This window comes from Numida meleagris, chromosome 1 (genome assembly GCF_002078875.1).
Source record: "Numida meleagris isolate 19003 breed g44 Domestic line chromosome 1, NumMel1.0, whole genome shotgun sequence".
NCBI classification, from domain to species: Eukaryota; Metazoa; Chordata; class Aves; order Galliformes; family Numididae; genus Numida; species Numida meleagris.
In genome coordinates, this window is record NC_034409.1 from 163,870,386 (window position 1) to 163,886,524 (window position 16,139).

The following is a 16,139-nucleotide window of genomic DNA, read 5'->3' on the forward strand; positions in this document are numbered from 1 at the left end:
AGTAGATGTTCCAACTAAAGGCTATAAATATTTTGAATGCAACTTAAATGGAAAAAAAAATTTAGAATGCTTAGTAGTGAAAGTACTGAATTCTCTACTGTAAATTTCAACTTGGAGTCATTGCACAAAAAAGCCTATGTATATCAGACAAAGATGTTTAAAAAGATATAGAGCTACTTCATACTAAGTGTGCAGAACCCTGCCTCGGTCTGTTTTCAAGTGTCTTCTTTCTGTTAAGAAGAAAACATTTCTGTAACTGTGCATATTCTGTATAACTAAAATCCTTCCCTGCAGAAATATTTCAGAACATTTATTTTGACTAATACTGTGGTTTCTTTGTTATTCCCTTCTCACTGCAAAGCAGAACCAACAAATTCACACTAAGCTACCTTGTCCACTCACCACCCACCCTTTCACCTGCCCTGCCCAAGATACTGGAGAAGCCTTGGTGATGTGCCTCAAATATCACCTGGTTTTCACTAGCAACCCCCAAGTGTTTCTGTGTTTCTCTGAATCACTGTGTAAAATTCTGACATCAATATCATCATCGATATCAATATCAGTAAATTACACCAACAGTCCTGTGTCGTCCAGTAGGACATCAAATACAATTTATTTCCTCAGTACAGCTGATGGCTGCTGCCGAAAAAAAATGTTCTGAACACAAGCACTTGTAAAAAGGCCCTCCGCTTCAGTTATTAAAAAATTGCAACTCTCTTGTTCCAATCAGAACAAATTCAACCACTTTTTAATAACTGCCCAGATAACTGATTACTGAAGAAAGGCAATGACAGTTCACTTGAAGAAACTGAAGTCTGAACATTTGGGTTGAACATTTAAAAAAAAAATCATTTGGTTTCTATTGATTTTTAAAACAAGATTACTGGAGAAAATATTGATCTCTCATCAGTCTGTCTGGTTCTCATTCATTGATTCTTTCCCTTCAAGTAACACCTCTGAGTGCACCTTTGAGTATTTTTATGGTTTGGATTCTTGCCTATTTTTAAAAATATTAAGTGAAATAGTTTTTGTTTTAACAACTTATTTTATTTATAGATATATAATGCTTTATTTGATACAAAGTTGTGACAGAATTTGGGTGAAAGAATTTATTTTATGGATTCAACCTTTTTCAACCACATATATTGCTATTGTTGACTTATAAGTGTCAATAAAAAAGCAGTTTGTTGGTACAAACAGGTAAACTTACTCTAGAGCACTTCCACCACTACTCTGAAAATAAAGCAACAAATATCTGGTATGCTGACTATAACAAGTCCAGATTATTTTTTTTTAGATTTCTACTTTGTGTAACCACTACCACTTGCTTCTGTATGTGTTGCAATGGCTTCAGATGGCTGCGTGTGTCCCGTACTGACAGTAAGACCACACAGGCCTCCTACAGAGGGTATCACCTACTGTCAGGCGAAGCAGCTTGCCTTTTCATTCACAGAGACATAAATTTCAGTCTGTTTCTCTCTGCCACACAGCTACTGATTCTGATTAAGCCAGTGGAAACCTCATTATCTTTGATAACTGATAACTAAGATTCAATATGGTTGGCCAAAAGCATAAAAAGCTTTTGTTGTGCGTAGGGCTGCATGGAGAGAAAAGGATGCAAATGGATTTGAGAAGCCTAGCTTCCATTTGAGATTAGATGAACAGAAAAAAAGGTATTAAGCACCTGCTATCTTAGTACAAGAGCTTACTGGAGAGGCCTAAAAGCCTGATGTAGGCTTCAGGGCCAGAAGGCACCTTATACATTTATTACTCAAAAAATATTATTCGATTGTCTATGAACAGAAAGCCATCTCAGATATAAACAAGAAAGAAGGCAAACTAAGAAAAAGTAAGTAAATAAGTAAATATATCAAATTGAGAAAAATCTCAACAGACTTGGTAGAAAAGCTATTTCTACTTTATTTGGACAACTATGGGTTGACTGATTACCATCCACCAGGGATACTGGGTGACACTGGACTCTGCAAAACAACATACAAAAGATCTACTGAAAGCCTGTAGATTAGGAAGCACAGAAGCAGTCATACCATACAACACCAGCAGTTAAGGGCAGCACTTCCCAGAGCTTCTGGGCTTGCCCATAAGTCACTATCAGCATCAACAGTTCTGACATTTGACACATGCTGACAATTGCAGGTGAGTGAGACAAAAAAGGTATCTTCAGGCTCCCTGCCATCCAGAGCTACAAGGCTCAAATTCTCTACACAATCAGCAGGAAGAAACAGATGCAATAACCAAGTCAGGCAGTTGCAGTAGACAGTCTGCAGTTACAGGTCTTTAGACTAGCTTCTTATCTCAAGCCTCACGAGAAAACCCATTTCAAAAAAAAAACAAACAAAAAAAGTCAAGCCTTTTCTTAAGAAAAAATTTAACATAGAAGTTATGCATATGAATGCAATCTAAGCTACAACTAAATTGCTATGGGTTCCCTGTTTGCATAATAATTATAGCAAGACGCCATTGTAAACTACACTAGAGACACAATCCTGTACGTTGAAGGCCAATGAGATTAGTCTAAAGTTTACATACTGAGGTCACAGTAATCAGAATATTCTCTTAATTGATGAGCCCCAATGCTATGATGCCCTCTCAGATAACAGTAATCAACACTAATTTTTTTCTCTGAAATATCAATTTTTTCTTACCAGATGCAAAAAAAAAAAAAATCACTTGTGTGAAAGAAATCAACACAATAGTACAAAGAAATTGTGACTGTGGAACTGCTGTAAGGGAAACTGTTCAACAACACGACTAACTTCCCTCCTTCCTTCCTTTGGACCAGCAATTTCATTGACTCATTTCCCTCCTTCCTCTTTCTTCTCTACCTGAAGACCTAAAAGCTTTTTACTTGGAATAAGCAATATGTTTATGTTCATTGTTTACATTTGGCTACCCCCAACCTTTTTGTTATGCAGACTCAAAAACAAGTTACAGTAAACAGAATGTTGCATCCTTTCGAAGAGGCTGGGATCTTGAAAACTAATGCTACAGAAGAAATCAAAGCTGCAAGATGAAGATTTATTTGGATATCTACACTTGACTTTGAGTGAAGTGAAAACCAGCAAACAGGAAACTTCCTCGTTGATCTGTGCCCAATGCCCAGTTTGAAACGACCACATTAATATACTCTTAAGTGAAGGTGAAAGAAGCAGAAAGTAATTGACATTAAGATAATCAGTAGTGCAGTTCTTCCATTCTTCAACCATATGTTTGTTATTCATGCTCTAAAAAAAAATAAATTATTTTCATTTCAGCATGAGTTGGCAATTTTAGATTACTTGGAGATAAGAAGATGGATGGATGGAAGAGCCGAAGAGTACAACAGAGAGTTCATTTAACATAAGCTTTTCAGCAGCACAGTTATTCTTCTTCAAGACTGTAATTTTTCCATTCTCAATTCCATACTCATTTCAAGTGTAACTATGTAACAGATAGCAGTAACATTATCAACATGGCATGCACTCCTATCAGTTTGGAAAGAAAATACCTATCAATTGTTATTGGATCCTAATAAGGTATTTTGCTTACATATTTATTAGCATGAACTACTCAGCTTTTAGTGTAAAAAGTTGGTCTCCCTCCTGTTTATAATTTCCCTTTAAGAACTGAAAGGACACAGTGAGGTCTCCCAGGAGCCTTCTCTTCCCAGGCTGAACAAGCCCAGCTGCTTCAGTCTTTCTTCACAGGAGAGGTGCTCCAGCCCTCTGAACATCTTCATGGCCTGAAGCCATGGACCCATTCCAACAACTCCACATCTTGTGCTGGGGGCTCCTGGTCTAGACGCAGTGCTGCAGATGGGGCCTCACAAAGGCAGAGCAGAGGGGAACAATCACCTCCTTTGCCTTGCTGGCCACCCTTCTTTTGATGCAGCCCAGGATAATGTTGACCTCTCGGGCTGCAAGCACACACTGCTTGTGCATGTCCAGTTCCCTCTCCCTGCTGGCCATCTCTCTTTTCATGTAGCCCAGGATGTGGTTGGCTTTCTGAGATATAAGCCCATCAGATCCCATGGACTTGTGCACCTTGAGTCTCCTTATATGGTCTTGAACTTGATGTCCTCCTACAGCGGGCTGTTTTATTTACCCCAGTCCCTGCCTTTGGATACTGTGAGTTGGGTGGTATGGCTAAAGCACTTGCCAATAAAAGCAAAAAAGCTGTTGAGTACCTCAGCATTCTCTGTATGTTCTCAACAAAAACAAAAAGATAATTCAACTGTATTACACCAGTGTTAAACAAAGGAACAGTAGGTCAAAGAATGCATGAGAAATTTTCTGTTTGCACTAAACCCATTAACATTTCCACTATGCTTTTTAAATCTAGGATTCAGTAATTCAGTAAATACTCTATAAATCAACAAATTATCTACTTTTTGATTATAAACAGAAAATAATAGCACTACCATTTAAGAGGCCACTGACATATTTTACATAGTTCAAATACATCAGTCAAAACCTATCCTTCCATTTGTAAAGATGCAAGTCAGAATCTACCATAAACTTAAAAATAATAATAATAAAATAATAATAATTGAATCAGAATTTAAGATTTTGCGTTTAGGAACCAATCCACCTTTTGTGTGTAGGAAGCAATCACAACTCCTTAGTATCTGTCTGCAAAGTCATTATTCATGCAAAGTCTTCCTTAGACAAATTCCATCTGTGGTGCATTACTGTTGTGCAACAGAGTCTTGTTTTCAGCTTGGGAAATGAATAAAAACAAAAATCCCACAGCAGCACAAAGTGCACAGCTACATTCTGTTTTTAAGTATTTTATGCTAAACAGGGAATTTTATAATGTAGACTAGTATGAAGCTGTGTACTACATTCACTTAATATTTTCTTACATCAAACTTAGCAGAAAAAAAAGAATCACGGGTATTCTGTAGATCTATATATGCTTATGTACATTTGTGATCCTTACCCTGAACATCTTAGTATTACTATGCCTTCAAAATGCAAAACTTTTCTTAAATGAAATATAAATGCATGAACAATAATGGCATCTTTTTCTACAAGTATTAGAAATTTGCTAGTGATAAAATCAGTAAGTTCTGAAGTACTGTACCTGTAAATGCTTTACAATATTCACAACTTCTCTAGTTGAATAGGGATAGTTAATAATTCCTTGATCAGCTAAACTCCTCAGTTCTCCAAAAGCAGCTACTAACTTCTGAAGAATTGGCTCTGGAACATCAGGACCATATCGTCGAAGCATAGCCAGTTCAGACTGCGGCTTAGGATTATCAACAGCATGGCAACTAAAAATGTCCCCTAAAGGAAAAGAAAACAACATACATTTACGATGTTTATAAAGAGATGAAATGCAGCAGCTGCTTTACATTTCATACAGGAGCTAACATGAAGGATCAACTTGCTTAAAGAATATTGAGGTTTCAGGAACATGGAGATTTCTCCTGCTTTTATAATGCATGTGATAACAAGGAAGAAATTAGCCTCAAGGAGAAATGCAAATCAAATGAATGCAGAACAAAAAAAAAAAGAAAAAAAGTCTAAAGAACTTCAAAACACCACAGAAGGCAGAGAATTCTTGATATTCAGGGATACCATAATATAGACCCAATTATGAGGTCTAGGAGAAGATTTATCTCTTCCCCTCTGCCTACCTTGAAGCATTACAGCCAGAGTTAACAGATAAAGACACACACATTAAGGTCCCTGCACATAATTTAGGCTACATTGGCAGTGTAGTCTGGAAGGCAATTCAGTTGAAAACCTAGTTGCAACACGGTCAAAGCATTGCCAGAGCCCCGCTTAGACTGTATCTTAGACTATACCTTAAAACAAGCCAATAAATTATTCACTGTTCACCCTTAGGTGACACAAATTCTTAAATTCTTGCATTTACTGTATGATGAAGCTGTGAGGAATCTCACAAATCTTATGTATCACATGATGATACACAAGATTTTTAGGAACTACCAGGGGTTTTTTTTGTTTGTTTGTTTGTTTTTTAAATGAGACTGTTGTTGGAATGAAAACTTTGATGTGAAATTTGGACAGGGTTACCTAAAACTATGACCATTTTAGTATTTTATCAAATGTTCTGACTATACAACTATATATATGCATGGAGAAGCCAATGAGGATTAAGAAGCAGGTACCACTAGTAATAACACTAAAAAGTCAGTAGCCCCCATCTTAAGAGACAGAAAAAAACCACAACATCTATTAGGCACCTAACACTTGTATTAAAGAAGACAACACCTGGCTAGTGGCTTGCTTATATAGGAAAGAAAACACTGAACTTTTGTGTTAACCATTGATGTCAGCTATCAGCTGCTTACAGCTCATATTGTTGCTACATTGATATATATGTTCATTAACAAAAATTTCCTGTACCTTTGTCTGTGTTAGTCTTAATCCCATAAAACAATTCCAGTTGTACACAGATGACTATGTATAGCTGCTAACTTCAGGGCAAGTTTTCAGCACTTCTATTAATAGATCTAAATTTACATTTTTGTCTTCAAGCTGAATATAACCCCAAGCATCTTATGCAAAATAAAGTATTAATATGCATAAGGAATCCCTGTTCCGATGAAATCAAATAAAATAAAGATAGCAATTCTATTAATCAATTCTATTGCTCTTCAGCATTTAATACTTACCTAATGTGCCAAAAAAGTCATTACCCAAGAAAGGAAATCCAGGTCTATTTGCTAGAACTATCATTCTAAAATCAGGATGAATTACTATTACATTTTCTCTCCCCTCTGCATGAGCAGGATCTAGAAAAGAAATACAATTTATTAATTACATATTTAAGCTTTGCAATTCCAAAATCAGTGAATTAGAAAAAGTTAATTAGAAGATGTTTATGTTATTATGTTTAATTTTACCAAAATGCTGAAGTGAAGGGTGAAAAAAAAGTATTTTTTCTATGTTTATAACACTATCTGTACACAGGACTCAAAGTCCGCCTGGCTATTACAAAAATCTGTGCGAAGACAGAATCACATAATGTCACCCACGTGAAGGTTGTTTCACCAAAATGAGTCAGACTGGTCTCTATTGTTCCCAGTGTCTCCACTGGCACATGGTCTTTGGGAAACCTTTTGCCTCCTCTAAAGGACTACAGTAATAATTGAATAATTGAAAGTTATTTTAAAAAAAATGCACATCTAGTCATCATAGTCACAAGCATAGTCATCATAGTCACATCACGCATCATAGTCACAAGCAAAACCTGTGTTATGCCATGTGAGCGCTGAACACAGTACTCCACTCACATTTACACAATATTTATTACCTAAACTACAGCATCTACTAAGTTCAGGAGGGTATTTTAAAGAGGGCTTTTAAAATAGAAAAATCATAAAAAATACTTAGTTCCTGCAATTCTTGTGAATTAATCTCCACCTAATTACAAAGCATCCATCCTGCAGCATATATTTAAATAACAACAGCCCATTATTTTTTTTGATGAAGACCTTAACAATTCAACCTTAGCTATACGCTTATTTTTCCTACTGGATCTGATCAAGTTATATGCCAACTATCCAGATGTGTAAAGCCAAGTTCATAATTTGGTCCAATAGATCATTATTTCTCATTGTGAAAATAAAACAAAGAGGTCAGTTTACTGCTTTGTTTTGTTTTTTAACTCCTGAGAATTTGATTCATGAGAATGCTAATTTAAGAAAACCTTTGTGGTTATGGAAAAAGTAGTTTTAGTTTTTAAAAATAGAAATCGACATTGCATATTTTAGACTGTTCTCTCCAGAAAAAAGACATTCACTGTAATTTCTTTAATTACTAACCTCTTAGCATCAGGTACATTTGGACTCTTTTGAGGATCTACTTAGTAATGTAATTGCTGAAAAACAGCAACATGATAAATTTCACTGTAAGTCATGAAAATGTTTTGTATTTACTTACTGGCAACAATTCGCCTCCCATCTGACAAAATCATCTCTCCACTTTCCACTAAGGTTTTTAAGATACAGGTAACATTCGTTGGTGCTTTGTCTGCCTCATCAACTACCAAAATATGTCCAAATTTCACTGCTTTTACCTGGAAGAGAAAAGAATCAATCCATCATGACCCTGCAAAAATAACTGTGGGAAACTCATTGCCTGTGTGTCAGTCAGCAGAAGGAACACCTCAGTGACAGTGATATAAGAAACGGCGTCAGAACAGGGATAAGATATGACCAAATTGTAGCAGAGAGAGAAGAGAAAGAAGCTGAGACAAGAAAGGCAGGTGCTTCTGTTAATTCAGGATACGGATGGAAGAGACTGCCCTAGGGATGCAACTGAGGAGCCTGACTCAGACCAGGAGTGCTGACAGTAGAGTATGTAGTAGTTCATATCTAAGCTGACAGCGTGAAGCTGAAAGAACTGAAGAATAACTGAAAGACCTGTTTGGAGTATAATTTTGCAGGTAGGTGTGAGGCATTTTAGATATTGCAAAAGAGAAGCAGTGAAATACCACTGTATAAGTTAGAATGTGCCAGGTTAACACAAACTAATTTACTTTCCATGCTCATTTTGCCTGTGTGCAGGCTTCCAAGACCACTGTCATATTTGGCATAGAAAACACAGCAAATGTGACCAAAGCAAAAGTTGATGAGATGTTACCACATTCACTGAGTATCCCATATAAATAATCAAATCACAGAGGATTTTATTTGAAAATTCATCACGTTTAACTACTTGATTAAATGTTTCCAAATACAGTATTCAAACATTACTACTGACCAGCGGTGAATCTTCATATATAATAAGACCATCTTGAACAGAAGGCTGTAGGGTAAGGCTTTGTACAGTAGTGTCCCTGAAATGTGGAAAAACAGGCAACATTATTTGAAATATAGAACTTGAGTTATGATAAAGTGCAAAACAACTAAATGAAAACCTCTATTCTTTCTGTAAGAGGAACATATATCTCTACTTTTCAGAATTCTTGAACTTGATGTGAAAACACCGCTGTAGTAGCTTAGTGGTCAAAAACGAGTCTCCTCATCTCTGCCACAGCTTATTCAGATGGAATAATTTTTACTAGCACTTGCTACATTTTACTAATAAACAGTCTAGGCTCTTAGATGGGACAGAGGCCATAACAGCAAAACATTTTCTTTTTGAAATTCTATTTTTCTTTGAGTTGCTCAATCAATTTTTACAATTTTAAAATTCTTAAATAGTTAATCAAAATCAGTAATGATAATATTTCTTAGTTTTCATCATTATCATCTATTTCAACCTCCACTGAATGTACAGATACAGGAAAAACTGCCGCAGTTCAGAATGGTCCAGCAACAGGTATCACCATACTGGATTTACCCATATACCTTATGTCACAGGTGTGAGATTTGATGCAACAAAAATCTCTTACCTTTCACAGGCATGCAATATAACAAGTGTTTGCTTAAGCTAGGCTTAATCACTGTTCCAAATATCCACCTTAGTTCTATCTTTAATTTTGTAACACCTTGCAAAAAAACCAACAATACACTGATAAGCTCCATGGGTACAGGATATCAGACACAGTACTGTTTGCAGTAAAATATTAAATGGCCAGCTTCCAATTACAGTTCAGAGCTGACAGCATAACACGCAAATTTCCTTTATTTGAAACTGCTGTCAGCAGGGTTTCTCTCCCTAACAACTGGTACTTCCTTGTTTAGCTTTACTCATGACTGATTTATCCCAATGCCTCTTATGTGCTGCAATAAAGCACAGGGCAGAAGCAGAGTTTTCTTATTATTTGCCTGTTCATCTGAACTTTAATCCAGGAGAGAAAAAGTAAATGAGTTGAGGCCACCTCCACTTCATTCAAATCTATCAGCTCTAAAACTGCAAAACTCCACCAAAATACAGTTATATTCATATTGTATTAATATGAAGCAAATGCAGCTCTACATGCATTTTTAAAACCACTAAAATAAGCTGTAGTACTAAACCATTTTCTCAGAAATCCTGTTATGGGAATAAAAGCAAAGCTTCTATTAACTATACTTCCTGTTTGCCCATTTCTACATTGGGCAGACAAATAATAGATAAATGCAAAAAGAGCAACAAACCAATGACCTTTGTTTCCTGAATACATTACTTAGGGACTGAATTCTCAGAATGTACATATCAGACTACCTCCATTAACAGTTACCATTTCTGGTTCAAGCCTAAACCAGTTGCAGATTTTACAACATATAAACCACAGTCTATGAAGGCACAGTCACAGGTTGCTTATTAGACAAAAATAATTCATGGAACAATATGAAATTAAATTAAGGAGAACAGAGGAAATATTTGTCATATTTGAACAATCATCTCTTTAAAGTAATACAAAGGTGAGAAGATGGGAGACAATGCATTTGAAAAAAAAAGAGTGAACAGAGTATGGCAAGGAGAGGTGATTTCCCATGGTGTTACAGATGGGCACTGGTGCCAAGAGAAGAAAAGACACAAATGTAAAATAATGGGTTTTTTTGCAACACAAAATTATGTATTTTGCTTTTGGAGAGCTAGTTGATGCTCTAGCACTGCATAAGAACTCAAAACTCACACACATAGAACACTAAATTGTGATTAGTACCAGACTGCATACATCATTAGGATGATCTCAATCTTTAGAGAAGACAGAAATAATCATAACTCTGGGGGGAATAAACACTAGAAGACTTTGCATGTTTACTTAAGGGCTGCTATGAAAGCTGCATAGATCAGAAAAATTGTAGAAGGAATCAAGATCAAAGAAGAACTGACATCTTGACATCATAAATCCAATTTCCAATTTTTTTTCTGTGGTTACTTATCTGTGGTTATCACTTTTCTTCTGCTTTGTTGTTATTCAGCCCTAATATTTTAAGGAAATATTCCAGAGGGTATTCAATATATTCTATAAGCTAAACATACAGCCAAATATTAATTCTGTTGGTTTGATGATGTAAGTGAACACAAAAGTTCAGTATGTGCTTTGGATGTTACATTCAGCCAATGTACATGAGAATCACCTTGTTAGGGGTGGCACAGATAAGTACTCTTTTCAGAATTGTAAGCTATACAATTAGATGTCATTATTTTCCATTCTCCAGAAACTAACTAAACTGAGTAAAAAATGACTAAAAATAATTTTCTGCCTCAGGCTTTTTTATTGAATTTCCACTTTGTAATGAATTACATAAATGTAAAGACTCTGGAAGATGGTAATAAAAATATGCTACATCTGAAATATTTCTGAACAACATGGTATGCAGATTTTCCTACGTGTAAATTATGTCTGGCACTCAAAATATTTGAGCGCAGAATTTCATTCCCACAGGAGAGACCTAAAAAGCTCTATTTCGTGTTTACTTATTCATATTAGCACCTTAGTATTAACTGGGCTCTAACAAAGACAAGAATACAAAACCCTCATAATTTCATCACACTTGGCACCCAAGATGAAAATAGTTCTGACACAGAGGCAAAACTGTGGGAATGCAGAAGTGGGTGAGAAAAGCTGTCTGACGTACTGTCAGTCCTGTTCAACTGAATTGATTTACATTCCCCTGATTGTGAAAGAAAAAACAGGAAAAGCTCACTAATGTCTTTCCTAAGAACGTATTTTTATCAAGGAAACTCTTCTCAGAAACTCTACACTAAAAAAAAAATTAAGAAAAAAATTTAGTACCTAAACTCAGTAACTCTTCTGACAGTGCTGCTCAATTCATAGCAGCACTTCTGAGACTTCTTTTGATTTTTTTTTTCTTTGTTTCCCTATTGGCTCACATCACTGCCTTTTATTTACTTTTTGTTACTGGTGCATTTTATAGCCCAAAGGCAGCTTTTTCTGAGGTCTACACATTTACTCAATACATACTAGTCTTTGACAGTTGCTATTTCTTTGACAGCAATACCTTCTTTCCAGGGAAGAACTATGAAATGTGTCAGGAGAAATTTCCATTGACCACAAAAAAATCAGGGTACAGCACATGTGAGGTAAGTGACAAACCTGCTGGACTTTAACCCATCATTACAAAGCAATGCAAGCTAAAGAGGGACACCCTTCCTGCAGTATACTCATGTTTGCTATTGCGGTGCTCACACCTCAAGGACATGCAACCTTCTGTTTCTAATTTGAACAGAGGGCAGCCAGATGGCAATGACTATGGATGACAGTATATTTTAAAAGTTATTTTCATTTAAATTATTAATATATATATATAATTACATATATCTGTAAGTCTTCACTACTAAAAAGGAACCAAAACTGTCCACCCCGGTTACACACATACAATTTCTCACTGCTAACGTGGCTTGTAATTCAAATACCTCAATCAGAGCGAAAAAGACTCCATTCTGTCCGTGTCGAGTTAAGATATTTATCCAAATCTTCTTGAGTAATTGTTGAAAAATAACTCCAAAGAGAGGAGAGGAACTGCAAACTGGAGCCTACGTTACTATTTAAAATAAAATTATCCTCTACACAAATTCAATGAGTTCTGCACTTCTTATTGCATTCATTGGAGACAGAAACTTCCCCCCATTCTCCTTTCAAGAGGAAATTCAGAGTTCTTTAGAAGATCTAAATAGCTCTATCAATAGACCTTGATACAGGGCAGGATGGGAGACAGAGATGGAAAGAAATGTTCAAACATTTTGGATATCCTGTGGTGAGAAAGAGGAGTTGAAACTAGACAAAAGGAAAATTAGGGAGCAATGAAAATGATGTTTCTCTTTACCTAAAATTCATGTTAGTTTATCTTAAGGAATAGCTGACTGAAATATGTTTCTTTAGAAAAATTACACTGACGCATGAAATTCTTCATTAAGAATATTAACGTTGTCCATACAACAAATCTGCAAATATTCATTCTGTGTTGACATTTGTCCTTCTCAAAGCATTGAGGTGTGAATGCCAAAACAGTATTTGATCCACTCTATAACCTACATAATGCCATCTAACTTATGAAAAGGCAACTGTATTGTGCAGTTTTACTGTAAAACATGAGTCCCCAAGGAGGCTTCTGCCCAAATACAGGACTCAGTGTCAGAACCTCATTTAATGTTACAAACATCAGTATTCACTGGAATTACTGCATCTTGGTAAGTGCTGAAAAATGCTGTCCTGGCTTTTCTACATGCTTACTGAGGCTGCAAGAGAATCTCTGAAAGGCAACCTTGCATTTCTAGAGTTGGTTGCTCAAAGTAACCAGCTTAGATAAATTAGATTGGCCTTCCACTTATTCCCGAAGTGAAACTTTACGGTGGTTGAAAGGAAAAATCAAACACCCAGAATATATGGTATAATAATTGTTCTTCACATCTGTGAGTTGTATACATCTATCCAATTATCTACATACACAGATGTATATATAACTTCTCAATTACATTTCAGTTAGAATATATCCAGCTGGTGTGACCTAATTTTAAGAGTATTTGAAAAATAATTAGGCCAAAAGCCATCTGAAGTTGTTAATTGCTAAGTTAATCCACTCATGGACTATCCTGATGAAAAGCAGGCAATCTGTATGACTCTGACGTTTACAAATGAACTTCTTTAGCCAACCTATCACACATGACATCATTGCATGACATGACCACTATGTTCAGGAAATTCTGAAATGCCTAAAAAGTCAAACAGCTTTCTCATTTCTCTGTTAAAATGACAGTGTAAAGCCTTTTTGACTTTGTCTACATGTATGGATAATTACATCCCTAAACGTCTTATGCTAGATCATTTTAACTACTCAGCAGGACATGTATTTGTTTAAAATCCAAAGAATTATTTGGAGTATAAAGATAGTTATTACTCAGTACAACTGTGGGTGGCAGAACAAAGGCCAAAAGCAATTACATGTTTGATTTAGGTTATATGCTTAAATCAAGCTACAAAATCCATCTTTTAAAACAAGATGTAACACTTGCACATAATATGTTCTAACAGAAGAAATTCACTCAAATTGCAAAATCCACAAATGAAGAAATATGACACCCTACAGCTCCCTTTATTGTGTATAAGAATACATTTCTCTGTGTAAACAGCTAGAAACTGCTACTTCAGTTTTAGAAGAAAATGAAACAACCTAGTTTTCTAACCCAAGTTATTTCTCCACAGCAGCCACAGGATATTCAAGCTGAATTGAATTCCTACAAAAAGATAAATGAAATAACTCTCTAATACCTGGAATCTGACAATAGCAGAGCTGGTCAGATAGTTTATGAAAAGCGAACACTGGAAAAAAGAGACCACTAGCTTATGTGAACTTTTGTAAGCTTTCATTATAACTTATTAGTTACTGCTAGCACATTGAATGCTTCACAGCATAAATGTTCACAATAACATGTCCTGTTATTACTTATTTTCAAACTTGAGCTGCATGAAAAAAAAAAAAAGATGCGCTATAAGTTTACTTTGCAAAATGGAAAGAAAATATTCTAGACATACACACTGTAAAAATTCAGAACTTGAAGTCAAGCAGAGCAAATTAGCCAACCTCTTTTTGTGTGTATACAACATACACACACACACATCTTCACTGTGCTCAATGGATTCCTCTGAAAAACCACTGAAGGTTAAGAGCACTTTGCAGACATAACTTCTCTGTGGTTATTCACTCTGAAAAACAGACTTATAGAGCTATATTGGCATTTAAACTGTCTTACGCAGTCCTATCTTCTTTCAAAGGTAATTCTGAGATCAAGTGCACTATAGGTCTATAGTATTAGGTGTCTATGTCTTCAGCAGCAACATCTTGAGTGAAGTAAGTTATTCCTTTTTGCAACAACTTTTTTTTTTTAATTAGAATTTAAAAAATCTAAAGTCAATAAAGCTGAAAGGGTAGATTTAAATGATCTCAATAGGGGAAACAGGTAATTAGATTTTATACTGATTACATGTGCTGGAAAAGAGGGAAAGAAAATTAACATCAAAAGATTAATTCACAGTCTGTAGTAAGTATTGCTTGTAGGGACACTATACCCTCATTTTCCTACCCAAACCTCTCCATTAATTTGATTGTTAAAGATCACAGCAAAATTACATTTATTTTGAAAAGGATAACATGTAAACTCAGGTAAATTTTGGAAGAAAAGAACAGATTACTGTAATTTATTAGAGAATTAGAAAAGCCACAACCCAAAATATAGTAGATATTTAAAACGAACCTTGTACCACACTTTCAAATCATCAGTCACACGAACAAACACAATGACTTTGACAGGAAGATGCAATATCATAACAATGAGATAATCAGAATAAGGCAGTGTATTATCATCTAAAATAATAGCAAGATTATCAGGTAACAAATAGAATTTTTATAGGAATTAGTATTCTACTGATTTGCAATTTAAATTTACAATTTAAAAGAAAGTCAAACTGCTTTAGACTAGGCTTATATTAATGACTAGAAAAGTGAAAAAAAAAAGTTATTTGAAGATGTAAGAAAGGATATCACACAGAGAACTAAGGCATAGTATGGCTAACTTAAGGCATGAACCCCAAAGCAAGCGCTACACTTTCTAATAGATTTTTTTTCAAAGCTAAAGAAGAGAACTTCATATATTCTCTTGTTTCATGAAAAGGCATCAAACCATACTTATAAAGCAGCTTCAACTTTTCAGACGTTACAAGAACAACTCTCCTGCACCAAAAACTCTCCTCCTTTTTATTACATGATCTTAAAAAGATTCGTGTTCTCTTTTTGGACAATAAATGCTTTAATTTCCAAGAACATTTTCTTGATATGCAGAAAGAGAATGCTTGAATAGAACTACTTGGTGTGCATCTCCTGTAGACTCACTGAAGCTCCGAGTAGCAGAAAAAACATCATAATCCATCAATAAATTATTGATGTAGATTACACTGCAGGATGCTCATTAAAAGCTTCTATTTCTGTAAGCGACCACAACATTCTTACCCAACTAAATGACTGCAGTTCTACAAACTGAAGATGTCAGCGCTGAGTTTGACAAGTTTTTCTTACTACAACGTCAGCTGCCACCTGTGCATAGTAGCTCAGAGGGAATCCAGCTCTCCCACAAGCTGAGAGCAACCAAGTTCCCATAGCAATGGAAAGGACTGATCATTTTCATTTCTGAAAGCTTTTAACTGAGTAGAGGAATGCCTGTGGTGGACACTCTGCAGAGATGGGGACAGTGAGCTGCAATTGTTGCACT

The 16,139-nt window shown here is 35.6% G+C and overlaps 1 protein-coding gene across 2 annotated transcripts in view; it reads right to left on the reverse strand.

The window, feature by feature from the left end:
• The window catches only part of VWA8 (von Willebrand factor A domain containing 8), a 180,503-nt gene that overhangs the window by 71,866 nt on the left and 92,498 nt on the right, over window positions 1–16,139 (reverse strand). For both annotated transcript variants that reach the window (XM_021375025.1, XM_021375031.1), the window contains 4 exons: window positions 8,742–8,817; window positions 7,920–8,055; window positions 6,650–6,769; window positions 5,086–5,291 (listed from right to left, as the gene is read on the reverse strand). In XM_021375025.1, the coding sequence (XP_021230700.1) occupies window positions 5,086–5,291; window positions 6,650–6,769; window positions 7,920–8,055; window positions 8,742–8,817 (538 nt within the window). The remainder of the gene's footprint in view (window positions 1–5,085; window positions 5,292–6,649; window positions 6,770–7,919; window positions 8,056–8,741; window positions 8,818–16,139) is intronic.